This window comes from Malus sylvestris, chromosome 8 (genome assembly GCF_916048215.2).
Source record: "Malus sylvestris chromosome 8, drMalSylv7.2, whole genome shotgun sequence".
In the NCBI taxonomy this organism is placed as follows: Eukaryota; Viridiplantae; Streptophyta; class Magnoliopsida; order Rosales; family Rosaceae; genus Malus; species Malus sylvestris.
Genome location: NC_062267.1, coordinates 20,899,679 through 20,919,950, shown reverse-complemented (window position 1 = coordinate 20,919,950; position 20,272 = coordinate 20,899,679). Strand labels below are relative to the sequence as shown.

The window sequence follows — 20,272 nt, the reverse complement described above, 5'->3', positions numbered from 1 at the left end:
CAACTTACACAATACAATTTTTGTATTCTCAAGGTAATGGATTGGTGAATAATATATATATATATATATATATATATATATATATATATATATATATATAATATGTTCGGATTTGGTTATGGATATGGATTGGGTATGCATATAATCATATCCAAAATCATAACCAAATATTAATCACGGTTTTTCCTCATATCCAAAATATACTTGAATTTTTATACCCAAACTCAATCCATTCAAATGATTATCCACGATTATCCGGTTTAACGGTTAGAATTGTCATCCATACGCAACCACAACACCCTACCCTTGGCGGATCCCATGATGGAAGGCCGAACTGAAACTGAAGGCATTTGTTGGCACACGAAATGCTAAGGATCAAAGACTTTTTTTTTTTAGGAAATCTGGATCAAAGACTTTTAAGATATGCAACAATACTTTAAAGTTGTTTGTGTTGGACAATGGTTCGTCCTTCTAGGATGCACTCATTAATTTATGACATTTCATCTTTGTTATGTTGTAAAGCTTCAAAATAATTTCACATTCTTTGCCACGAAAACAAAAGTAGTGTCATATGATCTTGTACATCATTCAGTCAGTCAAATACGCCCCATAGAATAAATGACTAAATTATTGGTGGTTGGAATATTACGAAGCTTGCTATGAATGCTATTTACTTTTTTTGTTGAAAGTGACAGTCTAACCTTATGTACCAGACTATAGTCTTTCTCTAAATATCATCAAGCAGAAAAATGGTGAATGAAAAATCAGCTTGGACAACGCGGCGTTACCCAGTAAACTCCAAATAGTCTTGTCCTCCCCTTTCCTTATTAGGACGCAGCAGATCAAGCTTCAACAAAAAGGAGCACCTTACCAAACCTCTGAGGCTTCAGATTTTTCTCTGGACAGGTAAATTCTGATGCATACCGAATTTCTCTTTTTCCTTTTTTTTTTTATCAATGTGAATTCTTACGACTATTTACCTACCCTTGTTCAAATTTTGTCGGCAATTTGGTGGTTTTAGGGGAAAGATTCAATTTTTATTGTTGTTTTTAAGATTTTGTTTGTGTGAGTTTATAATTTCTATAGCTGTTTGAAGTTTCATAGGCTGAATTTCAGTGGATTATATGTATTTCCTTTTCATTTCCTGGAATAGTGAAATTTTTTATGCTGAAATTTTCATGGGGTTTTTGAGTAGTTTGGTAATTATACGTCAAGGTTGAATTTTGCTATAAATATTGGTGATGGTTTGCTGTAAATATTGGGATGAAAGTAAATGCTTGTTTGTGGGGAGAGTGTGAAGGTAATTTCTAGAGGAGGGGTTTCAGTGATCTTTGGAGTTAATTTTTTTGGGTTATTCCATGAGAAGCAACACGAAATTTAGTCCATATCAGTCAACAGCATGTGGGATGCCTTTTGTTAACTTTGGAGCCAAATGTGCACAAGTTTCATATCGCATCCGGTTTGATAACCTTGGAACTGGCCTCGTGAATTTAGCTTGTTGTAGCTGTTTATGCGTGTTCATTTAGCCTTTTGCATTCTCGAACTGAATGTAGAATGAATAATTTTGCAGAACTTGGATTAAAGTCAAATTTGGCCTCGTTTCTTTAGGTTCGCTGATCCCAGTTCTGGTGTGCGTGTGTCCTTTTATTTTGGAATTGATCAACTGAAAGTAGAATGAATAATTTCTGCTTCCATGAGGCTAAGTCAACTATGTGGTTGTTTTTGAGTTTGGCTGGTCCCAACTGTGGGACTAAAAAGAGTCGTGTGATCACTGAGATTTACTGATCTTTGCAGTTTCTGATGGGGGCTCTTTTGAGTTTGGCTGGTCCCAAGTCTGAGAGAAATGAGTACCATGAGATCTCTCAGAATGACACCTGCAAGAGGCAAAAAATGTCACCATCTACTTTTGAGGAGAGCCAAAGACTAATTCCCACTCTTCCTGATGAGCTATCGATCCAAATTATTGCTAGACTCCCTAGAATTTGCTACTTCAATATCAGGCTGGTTTCCCGGAAGTGGAAGGAAACTGTTACTAGCTCTGAACTATTTAAATTGAGAAAAGAGCTTGGTAGAAGTGAAGAATGGCTGTACTTATTGACGAAAATTGAAGAGGATAAACTTTCCTGGCATGCTTTAGATCCCCTGTCAAGAAGGTGGCAGAGGCTACCTCAGATGCCCAATGTAGTTTATGAAGAAGAATTCAGCAAGAGTTCTTCTAGGTTTTCGATGTGGAATATGGTGGGCCCAAGCATCAAAATTGCTCATACTATTAGAGGCTGGTTAGGGAGAAAGAACGCATTTGAACAAATGCCGTTTTGTGGTTGTGCCATTGGTGCTGTTGACGGATGCCTTTATGTTCTAGGTGGATTTTATAAAGCTACGACCGTGAGGTGCGTCTGGAGATTTGATCCAATTCAGAATGCATGGAGTGAAGTGACAGCCATGTCTGCAAGTAGAGCCTATTGTAAGACAGGTATTCTGAATAACAAACTTTATGTTGTTGGAGGGGTTACTCGGGAACGAGGCGGATTGATCCCTCTTCAGTCTGCTGAAGTTTTTGAGCCCTCCACCGGTACATGGTCTGAAGTACCAAGCATGCCATTCTCAAGGGCTCGAGCGCTACCCACTGCCTTTTTGACTGACATGCTAAGGCCCATTGCCACCGGGTTGACTCCCTACATGGGAAGGCTATGTGTATCCCAGAGTCTGTATTCATGGCCCTTTTTTGTTGATGTCGGGGGAGAAATCTATGATCCCGAAACAAATTCTTGGGATGAAATGCCTCTTGGCATGGGAGATGGTTGGCCTGCTCGGCAGGCTGGTACAAAGTTGAGCGTTGTGGTAGATGGTGAATTGTATGCTTTTGATCCTTCGAGTTCTTTGGATAGTGGTAAGATCAAGGTGTACGATCAAGGAGAAGATGCTTGGAAAGTTGTTATAGGAAAAGTCCCTATTCATGACTTTGCTGGTTCAGATTCTCCATATTTACTTGCTGGTTTTCATGGAAAACTTCATGTCATTACAAAAGATGCGAATCATGAAATCGCAGTTCTGCGTGCTGACCTGTGCAGTAATTTGGGTTCTTTGTCACCAACCTTAGCTCCTCTCCTGGCTAGCTCCTCAGATGAACACTCCGACGCACCGGCAGAATCAGACGCAGTTGTGTGGAAGATCATTGGGACCCGGGATTTTGGTTCAGGTGAATTGGTTGGCTGTCAAGTTCTTGATCTTTAGCACAAGGCTGAGATTCCCTTCGTTGAATCTATACGGGCGAGCTGTATGGCGTGCGAAGATTGAGTTGAGTTGATAAGTGGTGCACTTTGCATATATAAGCACATGCTTTACATTAATAAGCATATATCAGAATAATGTATGTTGCCCGCGACATTGAATCTTCCTAACTTGGTGTCCATTTGCTCGATCATGTATTCCCGTGAAAAGGAAAAAGAAAAAGATCATGTAAATTTGATTGAATATAGTTGTACAACTTTAGAACAATCCTATCAAAAGTACTTACCAGATAGTGTTACAACACAGTTGGGACTGCATCTATACAAAACACGTATGCTCATACGCGTTTTTATTACAAGTACTTTTATTAGAACTTCATTGAAACTTTTATTGAAAATCCGAGTGAAGTGCTTCATGAACCAATCTTATGACCCGTAACTTTTAAGCTTTTCTGTCAAACATATTAAAAACGCTTTTAGTCAGCAGCCCTTCCAAAACCAGTCTCAAGTCCGTATTTATCATTTACTTTTCAAAATATTATCTGCCCAAGAAAACATTATCCTCAAAGTGGTTGCCTTCCATGATTTTGATCAGAATAGGTTAGTTAGGGTGACATTATTGACTAATTCAATAACAACGTGACAAATATTGATGTTGAGGAAACACTAAAATTAGATGCTTCCCATGAACCAGGTCACATATGGTTCAAGTCATCTTCTTCTTTTTTTTCTTTGTTTTTTTATCAAACGATAGATTTTTTAGATTAGATGTTAGATTAGGGAGACGACGGGGGTTCTAACCACTATGGTGCAAGGGCAACACTCCTCTCCATCACTGTGGTAGAGGACCACTTGCAAGCACTATTCTAAAAATCTCCGCCTAGGCACTAGGTAGCTAGCTACCATCCCGATTAATCCCTAGGCATTTGAAATTAAGAAAGGGACCTAGACATGCTTAGGCGTCTACATAGCCTGCCCAAGTGTCCGCCTAACCCGCCTAGGTCGCAACTCACTTATACAGAAAATTGATATCTTTCATTTTGCAGTTTATAAATAAAATGTAAGATATTTGTTGAATACTCTAATGAACACCCATTATATGTTTGTTCCCCATTTCTCAATATGTTTTAATACCTTATAATTTATAGTTCATTTTATTTTGCAATTTATGCCTCCCCATAGAAGTATAAATAAGAACCTATTTATACAATGTATAATAAATTTACTTAAATCCGCCTAGTATGCCTAGGCCCAGGCCTAAGTCCCCCCAAACCGTCTAGGCCCTAAGTCGCAGCCCGCTGCCCAACTAGCACCTAACGTCTTTAGAACCTTGCTTGCAATTCATCTTTAAAAATATGCTGGATTCTAAATCCCCCATTATTTAACATTCTCCATCCATCTTTTCTATTACTAATAGTGAAGAGAGATTATTCATCTACATCAACTCAATGACGATCACGCTATTTTTCGCTTCTTATACGTCGCTGTTTAATCTTTGTTCGTTGTTTTTGTTTAATTTTATTTAATTTAATAACCAAAAATGAAAGAATGAGTGTTGAAAAATAATGTGTCATTTTCCTACTACATGCTTTAAAAATGGTGCCAAGTTGCCTACCATAGAGGCAATTAGGCAAAAAGATTTTGAGAGAGACCAAATCACTAACATCCAACCAAACAAAACCAAAGCCAAGCAAGGAGAAGCAAGAGGCCTGCCTACTTCTACCAACACCAACAGATTTTAAGATAGCTGCTTAAGAAAATACATTTACTTAATAATTATCTTATTAACTATATATCATTGTACTAAAAAAATAATAATTATATGATTAACTACTTGAACTATTCAAAGTTGACTTCACATCTCTGACCAGGTTCCTATTTGGTTTCCTCCCATAAATTAACCACTCTTTTTGAGGAAAAATGCTTTTAAGATGGACCAACACAACCACAATATAATATCACTCTCACGTTCATATGAGTCAAATTTAAAACACTTAACCTAACATAAGCGAAGACAACTACTACTAAACCAAAGACGGAAAAACATTGGACAAAGTATCCTCCTATCTTTCAATTATTAATTGTGGAATTGAACATCTCTAATATCAAGATATTAAATCTAATTATTTCAAGTTGAAGGACAATTGTATCATAATCCAATTTCTATTTAATTAACCATCTAGTCCTTGTTGCAAATATGGATTTGGTCAACTTAGCTAAAGTCGTGTGCTTTTATTTTTTACACACAAGTTTAAACCCATATTCTCATAATTGGATAAATTTAAAATAAAATAACATTTGTATAAGAAAATTTACACATTTTATCTCAATATTAACGAAATGCATATCTCTAAATTTTATAGATGACAATTGTAGATTAATAACAACATAATCTTAGTAGATTAATAACAACTACCAGTTATCAAAAAATGCATCCAAACAATTACATGTCATAAAAAGTGAAAGTAATTTTACAAATATAAGACGTGGGCAATTTCTGAAATTTGTGTTAATTCAGGTGAAAAATCTAACTCAGATCGTTTTAGGCACACTTTCTACTTTCTTAATTTCTACATCAAGCAATTCAAGGGAGCTGTCTTCTTCTTCTTCCTCTCTTTCTCTCTGGATTAATTTCACAGATTTCTAATCTGTCACTGCCTTTTGGGTTTCCATCACCAAGAACTTTGTGTCTTTTTACTGCAACTTCAATACAAATCTATGCTTTATCGATAAAAAAAAAAAAAAAAAAAAAAGCTTGCTTCTTTCATGGGTATTTGAGCTTTTACACTTCTGGGTTTTAATCAAAGTGTGAATCTTGATCAGATTTGATCTCGGTTTTCTTTGATTCTGCCATTTGTGGCGGTTTTATTCTGGTTCTTGGAGAGTGGTATGAGAAATTGATAGGTGGGTTTTTGCTGGATTGGAACGTTCATCAATGGCGGCAGGTCAAGATTTGATTGAGCTGAAATTCAGGCTATTTGATGGGACCGACATAGGACCTCAGAAGTATAGCCCATCTACCACTGTACAATCACTCAAGGAGAAAATACTTGCACAATGGCCTAAAGGTTTATTTCTTTTTATCCTAATTAATTCTTCTGTTAAATTTTCATTTTATTTTATATTGTTGCACAACTTATATTTTTTGAGGTTCTTTCGCTTTTTGTATCATTGGGTTGGGATTCTTGAGAGCTTTTGTGCATATCACATTTGTTTTATGATATTTTGCCCAAAATTGTTGAAATAAGATAATGTTGCTCTATTAATATTGTTATGTATTGAAAATGTTGTGAGGAAATTGTTGTTGATTTTATCATGCTTGTTGTGCCATTGTCCAAGAAATTTGAGGCTCTATGTCCTTCAGTGTTGATATAATCTTGGGTGACGGTCTGAAAATGATACAAATGAATTATGACGGAGTTCTTAATCGTTTTTGAAAGTGTATGCTCAAGTTAGTCATGTCTCTGGATTATGTTATGAATGTACTTATTTGTTACTGCATTATAACATATGACTAGCTTCTACAGATGACTAACTTGAGCATAATCCAAAAACATAATATTGAAAAACGTTAGTCAGATGACGGAGTTCTTTGTTGTTCTTGAAAGTGTATGCTCAAGTTACTCATATGTTTTTGGAAATTGTCGTTGCTTTTATCAGTCATATATTATGAAAGTGTATGTTCATGTTAGTCATGGTTGTTGCATATATGTTGCTGATGTTGGTAATTAGACATATCATGTGTTTGCCTCTTGCACTGAGCAAACAGAATATTGAAAAAATTGCAGACAAAGCCGACATTTTGACAGAAGTAATGAAACTTTGGTTGCTTTATGATCGCACCATTGTGCTTTGGTTTGAGATTGACTTATATTTTTTCTCATGTAATGTAATCTGTTTGATAGAGAAAGAAAATGGTCCAAGGACAATAAATGATTTGAAGCTTATTAATGCGGGAAAGATACTGGAAAACAACAGGACACTTGCTGATTCCAGAAATCCAGTTGGTGAACTCCCTGGAAGTCTCATCACTATGCACGTGGTTGTGCGCCCTCCTATTGCAGACAAAAAGAATGGTAATTATGTTTATGTTTTACTAGACTAGCTTGCAGTTGTGTTTTTCTTTCAGCCTGAATATTTGCGGTTATGTTGGATATATCTTGTAGCACATGCTCCTTGTTGAGTTTGTTATCTTGACTAGCCTCTTCCCCTAAGTATCTGACATCTTGGTAGTTTTCATGAGTGTTTAACCCCCAATTGGAAACCGATTTTTTTAAGACTCATAATTGTTATGCATCAATCTCTTATGAACATAGCTCTTTCTGAGGAATTCAGCAGCAAGGTATCTTGCTTCTGGTTCCTCTCAATTTCTTGATCTGAGCACACATGCTAGAATCTGGATGTAGTCTTACGTCAATAACTAATTTCTCATGCTACTTCTCGTAAGTGCAGTTTCTGAATGACATGACACAATTTGTCTTTATTTTTTATGTTTGTTCCTTAACTGAGCACACGTGTTGTCTTTCGTAATAGCTCCAACCAATAAAGCAGGATAGGCTCTTTTTCATTTGTATTTGTTTTGTATGCTTGTTTTTTAACTGGGCCTCTGGTCCTTTCCCTCCCTTGTTGTATACCTTGCCGCCTTAGTTTTTCCTGTGTGCTATCATTCTGCTATTATATATACTCTTCCCAAATAAACAATATCCGTAGACCGTTCCTTCTTTTCAATAATTTTTAGTAGATGAAATTATGGCTAGCAGAAAAGTATATGAATCTTGATATATGCGATGCTTTGACGTTAATGTTATGTAATGCTTCGATATAGGATTATGTTACCAAAACAAAAGAAAAGGTTCCGGAACAAGGAATTGACACTTTGACAATTGCATTTTTATACAGATAAATTGATGAATGATTCTCCAGAGCAGCCTCGATGTTCATGTTCAATATTGTAGCTTCTGGTAACAAGCTTCGTGGAGCTCCTGCAGTCTGTTATTGTTTTCCGTGTCTTCTCATGTGTTGCTGATGGGATGCAGTTCAAATCTCAGTTACCGGGCGGTCAGAAGTAGCATCAAGAAATTCATGGATTCATCAGACTTTTGTTACTTTGAATCTTATCGTGTCCGTATTCCTTATTGCATGTGATTTGTTACTGAGAAAAGGACCATATTGACGCATTAGGAGCTTCTTCTGTTTTTCTGGCATCAATGAATACAAGTGTAAAAGAAAAAAAGCAAACGAACATATTGATTTGATTGATTCGCGAGCGTATTGTAAAGCAGAATTTGTTTTCTATTGGTTCAAGAGCGTTTTTCATTCACCTGTAGATTTTTGTCTTGAATGCTCTTAACCACTTTGAGTTACGTGTTCTTAGCAAGTCTCGTCCTCTCCCAGATGAAATTGGTATGTAGAAGGGATGTATGGGGAGAAAATGCAATATCTTTCGATGTTTGAATAAATATGACAAAATTTGATTGACTATATGGCAGAACTACAACATATTCTCCCAGCAACCCGAAAATGAAGGGTTCGTAACAGGGTTCTGTACCTGTGATACTATAAACCAGTTGCACAAACCAGCAGAGGTTTCTATTTACACTGCTGCTGAGCCTTCGATACCACATTTCAACATCGTGAAGTTTCACAGCTAGCGGCTAACTGGCCCATACATTATTCACCTTTCACATATACGATAACATGGTGCAGCAAGGCATGTCGGACCATCAATTCTCAACCCCGTAAAGGGCTATCTCTTCGCAAACGAGAATGGATGGCTACAGTGACTATTACGAAGGGTCTAAAAAAGGGGATGTTGAGGAGCGATTCAAGTATAGGGCTTTCTTTGACGCTCGGACATTCTTGAGAGTCATCATTAGTTTTTGTCTCTCTCCTTCGACCTCTGCAAATTGAAGGCTTAACTGGGAGTAACGGTCATGCATGTCTTTGAGTTCCGTTTCCACGGTAGCATATCTTCCCTTAATCTCCAGCATGTCTTTGATTAGCTCGTTGATGTCTCTGAAGCTGTGAAACACTGCTTCCTCATCACTGTGTTGTTTCACGAAAGAACTGGAACAAAGGAGGGTGTCATGTTAATTATTAAACTCGTGTATTCCTAGTTCTGCTGAACTTAAAATAACCACCTTTTCCCCCCTTAAAAGTCCCTAAAAGTCCAAAAATCAATAGATGAAGTACATTATGAAATTCTTATGGTTCATAAATGACAAATTTAGCAGGGCCTTGTGATCCCATGCAAACACAAAATACACCAAAGCCGAAAAGCCGAAAAGACATTACCCATAACCGCTGCAAAGGTTCTAGTTGACATGCATCTAAACACGAAATAGATAATTTGCTCACTTAAGATGTACCTTTGAAACTGGATAGTTGATTTCTTCTTTGCCTGCAATGCTTCAGCAAGTTCAACTTCCAAAGCTAGCACCCTCTCTAATGCATTGCCACTGCAAGAAAATTCGTTGAAGGAGGGAAATATATTTCCCAATTCTTCATTTACCTAATCAAAGATCCGAAACATGAAGTCAGTTCAAGGACATGCTTTATATGAAACATGATACAGTTCAAGGACACGCTTATATTATAAGTTGTTATTTACCTTATTTAATTGCATAATCTCTCTATGTAAACCAGGAAAATTTGGTTCAAGGTGTTGATCATCGACGGAAAGAAGCAAATTTTCATGTTTCATCCTTTCCAACTGCAACAAGATAATACAGATTAAAAATTCTAGAACCACTGTTGAGATATTATTATCCAGTTCTGCTCCCCCCCCCCCCCAACTTTAGAAGTTAAAACTGTAGCAATACAAAAGCATCTGTTCACTTGTGATTATACAAAATACATACCTCCTTATTTAAGTTTTCCATGCTAGACTTTAAGCCTTGGGCCTTAAAATTCTCATTGGCAAGAACCAAATGCTTCATGTCGCTATTAAGAATATCCCTTTGCTTTGAAAGTACTATACCAGAGATCCCATTTACACCTCCGGATACAAGATCATCCTGTCCAATCACGTGCATATATTGTCAGCGACCAAAATTTCTACATATAATACATCTAAAAATAAAACATAGTAAACCTTTTCTTTGAGAGAATGACTATCCTATTCCTCTGCTAGAGAGAGGAGAACTTCAAAATTTTGAAGCCTAAGAAAATCAATTACCAAGTTACGCACAAATTATTATTGTCTCTAAGAGAACTTTATGTAAAGTTCGAAGAGGCCACAAGAAGAAGGTGCGAGCTATGAAAGATAACACATTCACAACTAATTAGGCAAGCATACTATATAGATCATACTTATGTTTTTTCTGATTGGACTAAAATAGAATTTCTTTCATAATTAGATTTCACCATTATTTCTTGGAAAAGTTGACAACATTAATTGTGAACAAGGAGTTTAAACCTCCGAGGACTGACAGTAACTGGTCGTACCAAATATATTAGCCACCGTCAAGTGCTTTGAATTTCACTCTAGTGGTGATACTTTCCAGGAAATGTGTTTAATGTGATAGCAGGGAGCTGAATTGTGTAGAGAAGGTCTAGCACTAAATAAAATAGGAATGCTATTACTTTGGTAATATTTGGAGCAGCAACTTGTTGTGGCACTGTCAACTGGTACTGGTAAGAACTACAACTTCAGAAGAACCATTCAAACTCACCATGATGGAAAAAAGCAGAAAACAATAGCAAACTGAAAACACCTTTTCAGAGAGGGCAGAATGAAAAAGCAATCTTTGTTCACTTTTCCAAAACTTGACGGAAAAGAATAATGCATAACGTATATAGGCTAGCATAAGCATCTGGGTGCAACATATTTGCACAAAGAATTAGAGGTATCAATGGAGCAAATTACTCTAATATAATTACCTGCTTGGAGTTTATATTGTTGAGTACATTTGACTGGTCTGCTTCATCAACGGAACTCATGCATTCATGCTGAGATGCTTCACCATTGGCTCCATCTAGTTCAGAAAACTTAACCAAAGGTTCCTCTGCGCCCTTCTGATAATTTACAGATGATGAACTGCTCACAAGTAAATCCTTCGCTGAGGTGAGTTCTAAAGCAATTTTAGCTTTTTCCTCAGTGCACTTCTGCAAAGATGCTTCAAGCTCTTGTTTTTCTTCCTTACAGCACTCAAGGCTTATTAATGAGCATTCCTTTTCAGCTTTCATAAGGTCATATGCTTTCATTATTTCACGCTTTTCAGAAAGTAATGAATGTAGGTCAGACTCCAATTCCAAGATCTTCATTCCTAGCTCTTCGTTTCTCTTCACATGAGTAGCTTCGGATTTTTTCCTATTCTCAACTTCGTCGACTGCATCTTGTAATTTCCAAAGCATCTCCTCACTGTGCTTATTGGACATAGCAAGTTGTTGTTTCAGTTCTTGCAGCTTGGTTTCATATTGTTCTTTGATGAATACAATTCTTAAAGACTCTTGCATAGCAGTTGGTGGCCTTTCTGGTTCTTTTTTACCCTGTGCATGGAGGCCCTCGGCATAAGCCTTGTCTTTAAGATCCTTAAAGTGGATGGACAAGTTCTTAAATTCTTCCGTCTTTAAGACCTGTTGAGCAAGCTTCTGTGTTAGATCGCTACATCTATCGTGCAGCATTTCCATTTCATTCTTATATCCTTCCAGCAAGGTTAGCTGAGCAGACTGTTCATCCAACTTGGCTTTGAGTACTAAAGCTTTGACTTCCAGTTCTTCCTTGGAGAATATCAGGTTATCAATCTCTTCTTCAGAAGTCATTAGAAGATGTTCCAGCCTTTCCACCTCAAGAGCAGACTGACTTTTATCCATATGGACAATATCCTCCATATTTTCAGCTCTTTTCTTGTTTTCCTCAAGTTCGGTCCTCATAACACTGTTTGCATCAAGAAGTATCCTGTTTTGAGCACTGGAGGCTTCCAACTCAGATTTAATGAAATTGAGACTTGTCATCAATTGGGTGTTCTCTTCAAGGTAATGCCTTTCGCTAGCAAGACATTTGTTAAGCATATTCTCTACATTAAGGAAATTGTTGCGAATTTCAGAAACTTGGCTATCTGAAAAGTGCAGTTTCTGACAAAGCTCTTCGATCACGGCCTCGTATTGAGTTTTTGTGAAAGTGAGTCCAACATCAGCAGCTATTGAAAATTCATGCATTTCAGATAACTGAGCTTCCAAAGCAGAGACAGAAGAACACTCTTCATGAGCATCTTTAAGACATTTCTCAGAATCCAACAGGAGACCGAGAACTCTTGATTTCTCTAGTTCTAGGTCCGATACCAGTTCTTTGAGATGGACCAGCTCAGCCATCTGGTGATCAAAATCTAGCAACTGACTGTTCTTCTTAATCAATTGGGAAGCCAGATCTGTAATTCTACTCTCTGACTTATCTCTGAGATTTCTCTCAGTTTGCAACTCATCTTGCAAAGAGAGCAAACTTCCTTGCATCCTATTAAGCTCCAGACAAAGCTTGGAAGATTCTTCATTTTTATTCTGCAAGGACGCCATTAAAGCTTCTTTCTCCTCTGATAATTCTGCTATGGTCAGGTTATACCTTTCTAGTTCTTCAATCCTCATCTCATATTGAACTTTTGTGAAAGTGAGTCCAACGTCAGCAGCTATTGAAGATTCATGCAATTCAGACAATTGAGCCTCCAAAGCAGAAATGGAAGAACACTCTTTACTGACGTCTTTTAGACATTCCTCAGAATCCAACAAGAGACAGGAAACTCTTGATTTCTCTAGTTCTAGATCCAATACCAATTGTTTTAGATGGGCAAGCTCAGCCTTCTGCTGATCAAAACCTAGCAACTGGCAATGCTTCTCATTCAAATGGGAAGTGAGCTCTGTAATTGTACTCTCTAACCTATCCCTTAGATTTCTTTCTGTTTGCACCTCATCATGCAAAGAAACCAAACTCCCTTGCAAACTATTAAGCTCGAGAGCAAGCCTGGAAGATTCTTGAGTTTTATCCTGTAAAGACGCCATCAAAACTTCTTTTTCCTCTAACAGTGCTGCAATGGTCAAGTTATACCTTTCTAGTTCTTCTATCCTTGTCTCATATTGAGCTTTTGTGAAAGTGAGTCCAACATCAGCAGCTATTGAAAATTCATGCATTTCAGACAATTGAGCCTCTAAAGCAGAAACGGAAGAACATTCTTCACGGACGTCTTTTAGATATTCCTCAGAATCCAACAAGAGACGGGAGACTCTTGATTTCTCTAATTCTAGATCTGAAACCAATTGTTTGAGATGGACAAGCTCAGCCTTCTGCTGATCAAAACCTAGCACCTGGCAATGCTTCTCGTTCAATTGGGATGTGAGATCTGCGATTGTACTCTCTAACTTATCTCTGAGATTTCTCTCTGTTTGCACCTCATCATGCAAAGAAAGCAAACTCCCTTGCAAACTATTAAGCTCGAGAGCAAGCCTGGAAGATTCATCAGTATTATCCTGTAAGGACACCATCAAAGCTTCTTTTTCCACTGTTAATGCTGCTATGGTCAGGTTACACCTTCCTAGTTGTTCAGTTAATTTCTCCAATGCCATAAATTCCTCAGCAAGGCCCTCAATTTTAGAAGTAAGTTGCTGCAGCTCCAATTCTAAATTATCAAGACCAACCAAAAGCTCTCTGTGTTGTTGTGCATAATTGTCTTTGGCTTCACAGCTAATCTCGGGTCTGTTTGCCATGGCCTCAACTCGTGACTGGAGCTTTTGAACCAGCGCACTCGAAACATCTAGTTTATCCACTGTACCTCGTAGATCGTGTTCAAATTTCTGCTTCATGATCAGGTTATCAGACTCTGCTGCGCGTAAAGACTCTTGAGCAATATCTCTTTCTTGCGCTAGCTCTTTCTTTTCTTCCATCATTTGGACAATCTTTCCATATACATTGTTCTGAAGCTCTTCTATTTGCATCACTACACCTGTTAAATCTCTGGATTCCAAGTCTTGACAGACACATCCACCGCAAAGAGCCAGGCTTTTACACTTTTGGTCATATGATGCCAACAGATTCCATAACTTACCCTGTAGAAAATTCACAATATTCTGCAGATCCTCCTTCGTGCAAGCTAGCTCATCAAAGTCGGTTCTGACAGATTTCAACTCTTCCTGCAAAGAGGAAAGTTTATTCTGAAGAGTGCCGTTTTCTAGGGTTTCCTTTTGCAACAAATTTTCCAGCTGTAATTTTTCAGTAGTGCAGGCCTTGTATTTGCTCTCATAAGTTTCATATTCTTTTATCATACCTTTCCATTCAACAATCTTCTGGGTAAGAAGGCCATTTTCACTACTAGCGTTTTGTAAATCTGCTTCCAAAATTTGGTTCTTCAGAACCAAGTCATTGCGGATTGAATTACAAGTTTCCTTGTACTCATTCAGGCAGCGAATCTCATCCAATGCAGTCTGCAGCCTCAGCATCAACAACTCATTGGACTCAGTTGAAAGCTCCAGCTGTTGTGAAAGTTCATGCACTTTCTCTTTCGTCAATCCGACGGCAGTACTTGCTTCAATCAAAGTAACTTGTAGAGTCTTTGACAGTACATCCAAATACACATTCACCAGATGCACCTCATAAAGTTCTTCTTCAACCTTTTGGTAGATGCCCTTCTGCAAGTGGAGGGATCTTTTCAAATCGTCTGATAATGCATCCCCATCTAACTGCTGTTTCTTTATCCCGTAGCATTTATTCTGACACTGTAAGTGATTTGCAGATGGAAATTCCTCTGAATCCGATTTCTTATTCTGCACTGTTTCTTCACACCCCTGAAACATTGGAATCAAAGAATCTTCAAAAGCCTGCTTAATGAGGTTCTCATTAGTCTCATGCATGGACTGAACCTGGAATGAAAGCAATTCAAGGTCCTTCTGTAACTGGTTCACTGCGATAGAGTAATTCATGCGTGCCCTTTTAAGTGCTGCTTCTGCTGTAGTAGCCCTTCTTTCAAACTCCTTGTTCAGAGAGTCCAAATCACGCTTTTCTTTGGAAAATATTCTTCGCTCGTTGTTCATGTCTTGCTGGATTCTCTCCATCTCAGCGTTAGCAGATGAAATTGTGTACAAGCAAGTAGAATGCTCATTCCTGAGATTCTGCAATTCTCCAATCATCTGTCTCTGGTTTTCCTCAAGTTCATGAATGAGAGCTTCATAGTAGCACTCCATCTGGTCTGCTTTCTTTGCAAGGCTTTCTCGATCAGCTTTCATCTCATCCAACTCTCTTAAAATTTCAACAAACTTCCCTTTCATTGCATTGGCGGCATCTACAGAATCAAAGTCTAGTGACACCAGGCCAGGTATACTTAGACAATGAACCGCACCCCCGGGTTGATAGGAATCTGCATCCACCCTCGTTCCTAGTACTAATTGCTCGCCTTTATGTAAACTTATTTCATCAGCCTGCTTTACGCTTGTCACGTTCAGCCCTGAACTTGCCTGTCCAGTCTCTTGTTTGAGAACTTGCAAAACACCAAGCAATGCCTCGATATCCGAGTGACAGGACTGGAAGTCCCTTTCATTTGCTACAAATAATGCCTTGCTCTGAAGCCCTTTTAATTTATCCTCCATACTTGAAAGGCCCTTAAACCACCTGAGCCATAACTCATGAAAAATGCAATCTTGGCCTGTCTCAATAGTTTCCCTGTGGGAAAATGGAATGCTTAGTTTGAAACTTTTTTGCTCCTCAAGATCTTCTTTTAACTTTGAACATTCGGATCTCAGTGTGGAAATTTCTTTTGCTAATTGTTCTCCAGAAGCAATTTCAGCATCAAGTTGAAGACCAAATTTTTGTGCGTCATTGCCGATTTCATCAGCATGAGCCTGTAAAGAGTTCACCTCCTGCTTAAGCTCAAGAATGGATGATTCAGCTGCTTCCAAGCTTCCTCTAAGCCTGCTATTTTCCTCAGAAGCATTTGGTAAATAAGCATCTGGAGAAAATTCAGAGCCCCAGCTATGAGCCCACTCACTGGTCCCCTGTACCAAGAATCGCTGATCTGAGGGATGTTGTTTCTCTTGTCCGGGACTTTGACTAAGGGACAATCCCCCTAGATCAGCAGAGGCGGTACTCTTAATACTGTCAATCTCATGGGTGCTAGACGTGTCATGTTTCTCAGCATATAAACTTTCTGAAGTAGTGGAAGAATATTCAAATCCACCAGTTGAATCAGCATACTCTTCATTCAAGCCAGCCCCTTCTTCATGGGGAGAGAGTTCTTTGAATCTAACTTTCGAATTCATCTGTAAAAAAGAAGAAAATAATTAGCATATATTATCACAGATCTAAAACTCCTATAACAAAGATAATAACTCCATATGGTAAAAGAACTCACATAATGCATTGTGTAAATTCATAACCTTGTATCAAATAATTCGACACCTTACAAGCATAAGAAAAGTCAAAGTTTGTGAGAAAAACCAAGTTTCTCAGTAACTGACTCATGGAAAACGTTACAAGGGATGAATATACCCATAAAACTCTGGAAAAGCAGGGCCTATCTTTCTCATCAGATACAGAACTATGTTATAAATCATAGTGAAATATAGTATCTTTAGTAATGTCATCCCTTTAGTACTTCATCATCATAGCAGCAACAGTGAGCCTAATTTCATCTTTCATAGCATAAACGCATTCGGAGAAAGGAGTTTCTTTTGGCTGACAGCATGTATCTTCCACACATGCATGACACACCTCAGAGGATTAGATAAGGAGAATCATGTCATAAATAGACATGCAACCAGCATACAGTAGACAAAAGAGAGAGAGATAGACCATAGATGCACTATCCATACGAAAGAGTGCTTGAAATAATATTTTTCCAACCATATCTCCTATTTTAGTGAGTGTGACCTGGAGTTTTGGGACGTTCTATTTAGTAATTTCTGTCTTGATTTGTCTCGACTCTTGAATACTGTATTGAATGTGGTTTTGCTTCTATTAATGTTTAAGTTGTTATGTTTTAAGTGGTTTTGCTCTTATTAATAATTAGAAATGGTTTATGAAATGATGAACAAAATTAGTAAATACTCGTTTCAAGGAGCTTATGTTTCAAAACAAACATATATACTATGGGACAAATAAAGACAGAAGAGAACAACTAACCTTATCCATCTGCTCATTTACTGCATCTTCAGAGGATGATATTCTTCTAGTAGTGGATACATCATTTCTGTTTTGGTCAGAGGTTGTTCGTAGACCGCTCTCTCTGAGCTCCCTCTGATGCTCAAACTCTCTGAAAGGGAAAGAACTACAAATTAACAACTGAAATTAGATAAAGCAAGAGGTTGATATGTTCTAATGCTTACCTGAAGCCAGTTTTAGAAGTTAGCAGCTGTACCGTGACCTGACATGGAATAAGACAAAAGAAAATTGTTAAACAGTCTCAAATAGTAGTTGGCAACCAGTAGTAACTAATTACTGGAAGCTAAATGATAAATCAAATAGCTTCCCTAAGATAACACTGTGTCTAAAATAATTTGAACTTCAGAGGTTCTCACATGTAAAACAGTTCCAGAATCACATCCAAGAAGAGGCAGAGCAACAGACGAAGGCTTTGATGCATCAGCATAATCAGCAAGGTTGATATTAGTCTCGCCAAGGATACTAGACCTTGAAGAACCCTGATGTCAGTTAGATATAGGCCAATGAAAAGGTTAAACTCAGTTTAGACAAGATAATGGCTGCAATCAGCTGCTCTGGTGGTGTAGGTTCTAAATCAACCAAATTTTGAAGCAGAGACCAGTTTAGTATATAAGAATTCTGGATGGAGTACTATGGAGTATTACCATGGTTACCACAAGTTTGTAAAGCTTCTCATCGTATTGTTTGGTTTTAGTGTCTTGTAGAAGCCTTGTAGTTTCATAGATAGGATCTCCCCATTTGCAGGTCCCATTCCTCACGTTTGCCTTGGTTGTTTTTGCAGTTGCTTTTCCGGAATCAGCAGGTATGAAAGATATAAACAGCTTATCCCATCCGGTTTGTGGAACCTGAACCATGCAGAAACATTGTTTTCAGCCGTAGACTAGACTGTAGCTGCTAGATATAGAACCACGTTTCCCAATCTTGTCACATGTTATAGGAGAAGTACACATTTAGAAGATTTTACGTGCATTTTAAGTCAATAGCCATAAGAAACTACAATTGAATAAAATGTCAGCTAATGATAGCTACACGCCTGCATTAATTACATGGATCTTACGGTTGAGTTTAGATTATCTTACACGTCATATGACACAATTGAATCCCAAATTCAGGCAATTACCAGGAAAATGTTAGTGGAGTCTAGGGACACAGAAACAACAAACACCCAAAGTCGCAATACGAAGCCTAATGTTTACAAACTGAATGAATCCACATTGGCAGCTTAGAATATTTAATTAACACTGACTGATGCATCATTCAACAATTGACTTAAAGAAATTCTATTTCACCTTACAGTCCAGAAGTTTATGCACGGGTTTCATAAGAAGTGAATACAAATTAGAAATGTATAAAAATTATATAATTTCAGCGGTAAATCTAATAAGTTCCAACTTACATGTGTGGCATGGAACTGTAACCTGAAAACCACTTTCACTTTTGTCTTCTCAAGCTTCCACCTAGTGATCCTCGACATTACTGGATAGTCTATCTATTTCTAGTCAACCGTGGAACCTTGATGGTTGCACTTTCATTCTCCTGCACCATTGTAAATCAATTATATTCAATCACACTGTTTCCACAAAAAATGGAAGGTAAGTCAACTGATCACGCAGACTAAGAATGCATATCGTAGATGATAATTAGGAAGCCAGAGAAACAAAGACATGATTCAGTGCTCACAATTGCGTATAAACCAATTAGAAAAACAAGAAGTTAGATAAGCGATCCCCTTTTCCCCCTCCCGAAAGTTGAACCCAGAATGTGAATCGAAAATGCAGGTTTAACCAAGTAAGACCAATCATATCAAAAAATCAACCAAAAGAAGGTCAGGTCATGCTGCATTATCAAATTCAAGTAAATGAAGGAAAAGATCACCATTAATTTTGAACATTAACAGAAGTCAAAGTAAAACTAAAACCAACACTTGTACAAGATTAAGATTCCTATCTGGTCTAGTCAGATTCAGCAACATCCAACTAATTAATCCAAATTTTTCCTTTTCCAATCAGTGTTCTTTTCTCAGCAGCCAAACAGAAGATAATGTAATCTAAGAGAAAACAAAAGGTTGAGCAGGGAACCGATTTGGGTAAGAATCAAATCCAAATTTAGGGCACATTACCTTGTAAAATCAGGCGGAGACTTTCCCAAAACAGATAACCCAGAAACAACTTTCAAATCCCAGTTGAAAACACACCGGATCCAAGCCCAGAAGAAAAAAAAAAGCTGGGGAATTCAGATGGCAGCTTGCTGCTGGGACACTGAATCCAAAGAGACTGACAAAATACCCAAAACGGCGGCATCACAGAGCATCCCACTTCCCAAACCAGAAATGCCTAGTTAAATGTGGAATTTTCAAAAACCCAAATCACTGTTTGTCCAGAACAACAAACCGTCAAAAAAAACCCATTATTTGTAATTCCAATAAAATACCCACAAGAGGCTAAAACCGCACGCATACTTACATTACAGATGTCAAGAAATTCAAACCCAATTCTCAGAAACGCCAAAAAATTGCAGTGGGTGTGATGGGAACAGGGGCAGCAGTAATACACCCGGTAAAGCTTACACCTTTGAGGCTCAAAATTCAAAACCCATAAATAAAATATAAATACATAAATGTGTGGATTTTTAATGAAAAAGAAGATTAAAAATGTTGGGTAATATTATATTGGCAATGGGGGTGCAGTACCTAGCTGTGGATCTGTAGAAGGTGCTTAGGGTGGAAGGAGGAGCAAGTAATCTTTGGGTAAGAAGGTAAACCGACTCTGAACAGAGAGAGAGAGAGAGAGAGAGAGAGAGAGAGTGAGAGAGAGGTTTGTGGGTAGATGGCGTAAATAAGCAGTAAATGGAGGGGTTAAGAGCATTAAAAAGGTGGGAAGGAGGTGAGATTTCTGCTCAAATATCAACT

The 20,272-nt window shown here is 37.8% G+C and overlaps 3 protein-coding genes across 5 annotated transcripts; 2 read left to right on the top strand and 1 right to left on the bottom strand.

Annotated features, from left to right (window-relative positions):
• Window positions 1-718: 718 nt before the first annotated feature.
• LOC126632330 (F-box/kelch-repeat protein At1g22040-like) lies at window positions 719-3,498 on the top strand. Its single transcript, XM_050302705.1, has 2 exons — window positions 719-906; window positions 1,795-3,498. Exon 2 carries the CDS (start codon window positions 1,801-1,803, stop codon window positions 3,232-3,234), a length of 1,434 nt encoding a protein of 477 aa, XP_050158662.1. The 5' UTR covers window positions 719-906; window positions 1,795-1,800; the 3' UTR covers window positions 3,235-3,498.
• A 2,253-nt stretch (window positions 3,499-5,751) lies between these two features.
• On the top strand, window positions 5,752-8,556 carry LOC126632333 (membrane-anchored ubiquitin-fold protein 3-like). Its single transcript, XM_050302708.1, has 3 exons — window positions 5,752-6,298; window positions 7,136-7,306; window positions 8,130-8,556. The coding sequence occupies exons 1-3, from the start codon at window positions 6,166-6,168 to the stop codon at window positions 8,183-8,185; spliced, it is 360 nt and encodes a 119-aa protein (XP_050158665.1). The 5' UTR covers window positions 5,752-6,165; the 3' UTR covers window positions 8,186-8,556.
• A 93-nt stretch (window positions 8,557-8,649) lies between these two features.
• Window positions 8,650-20,272, bottom strand: LOC126632328 (uncharacterized). Of its 3 annotated transcripts, none has more exons than XM_050302700.1 (12): window positions 19,827-20,271; window positions 19,484-19,732; window positions 18,761-18,900; window positions 18,009-18,209; window positions 17,721-17,843; window positions 17,529-17,566; window positions 17,326-17,455; window positions 11,112-16,463; window positions 10,091-10,246; window positions 9,841-9,942; window positions 9,599-9,741; window positions 8,650-9,296 (listed from the first exon to the last, which is right to left on the bottom strand). In XM_050302700.1, the coding sequence occupies exons 3-12, from the start codon at window positions 18,836-18,838 to the stop codon at window positions 9,017-9,019; spliced, it is 6,603 nt and encodes a 2,200-aa protein (XP_050158657.1). In that variant the 5' UTR covers window positions 18,839-18,900; window positions 19,484-19,732; window positions 19,827-20,271; the 3' UTR covers window positions 8,650-9,016. The 3 variants fall into 3 exon arrangements, with proteins under 3 accessions (XP_050158657.1, XP_050158659.1, XP_050158660.1); XM_050302702.1 differs by having other exon boundaries at window positions 19,484-19,697; XM_050302703.1 differs by lacking the exon at window positions 19,484-19,732 and having other exon boundaries at window positions 19,827-20,272.

What these genes read in the sequence shown, in the direction of transcription:
- LOC126632333 (XM_050302708.1), top strand. Translation starts at nt 6,166, where the DNA reads ATGGCGGCAGGTCAAGATTTGATTGAGCTGAAATTCAGGCTATTTGAT. An exon ending in ACTTGCACAATGGCCTAAAG is followed by an intron (nt 6,299 to 7,135) that starts GTTTATTTCTTT and finishes TCTGTTTGATAG; the next exon opens with AGAAAGAAAATGGTCCAAGG. An exon ending in TATTGCAGACAAAAAGAATG is followed by an intron (nt 7,307 to 8,129) that starts GTAATTATGTTT and finishes ATTTTTATACAG; the next exon opens with ATAAATTGATGAATGATTCT.
- LOC126632330 (XM_050302705.1), top strand. Translation starts at nt 1,801, where the DNA reads ATGGGGGCTCTTTTGAGTTTGGCTGGTCCCAAGTCTGAGAGAAATGAG.
- LOC126632328 (XM_050302703.1), bottom strand. Translation starts at nt 18,838, where the DNA reads ATGTCGAGGATCACTAGGTGGAAGCTTGAGAAGACAAAAGTGAAAGTG. An exon ending in ACAAACTTGTGGTAACCATG is followed by an intron (nt 17,844 to 18,008) that starts GTAATACTCCAT and finishes AACTGACATCAG; the next exon opens with GGTTCTTCAAGGTCTAGTAT. An exon ending in ACAATATAAACTCCAAGCAG is followed by an intron (nt 10,247 to 11,111) that starts GTAATTATATTA and finishes GTGATTGGACAG; the next exon opens with GATGATCTTGTATCCGGAGG.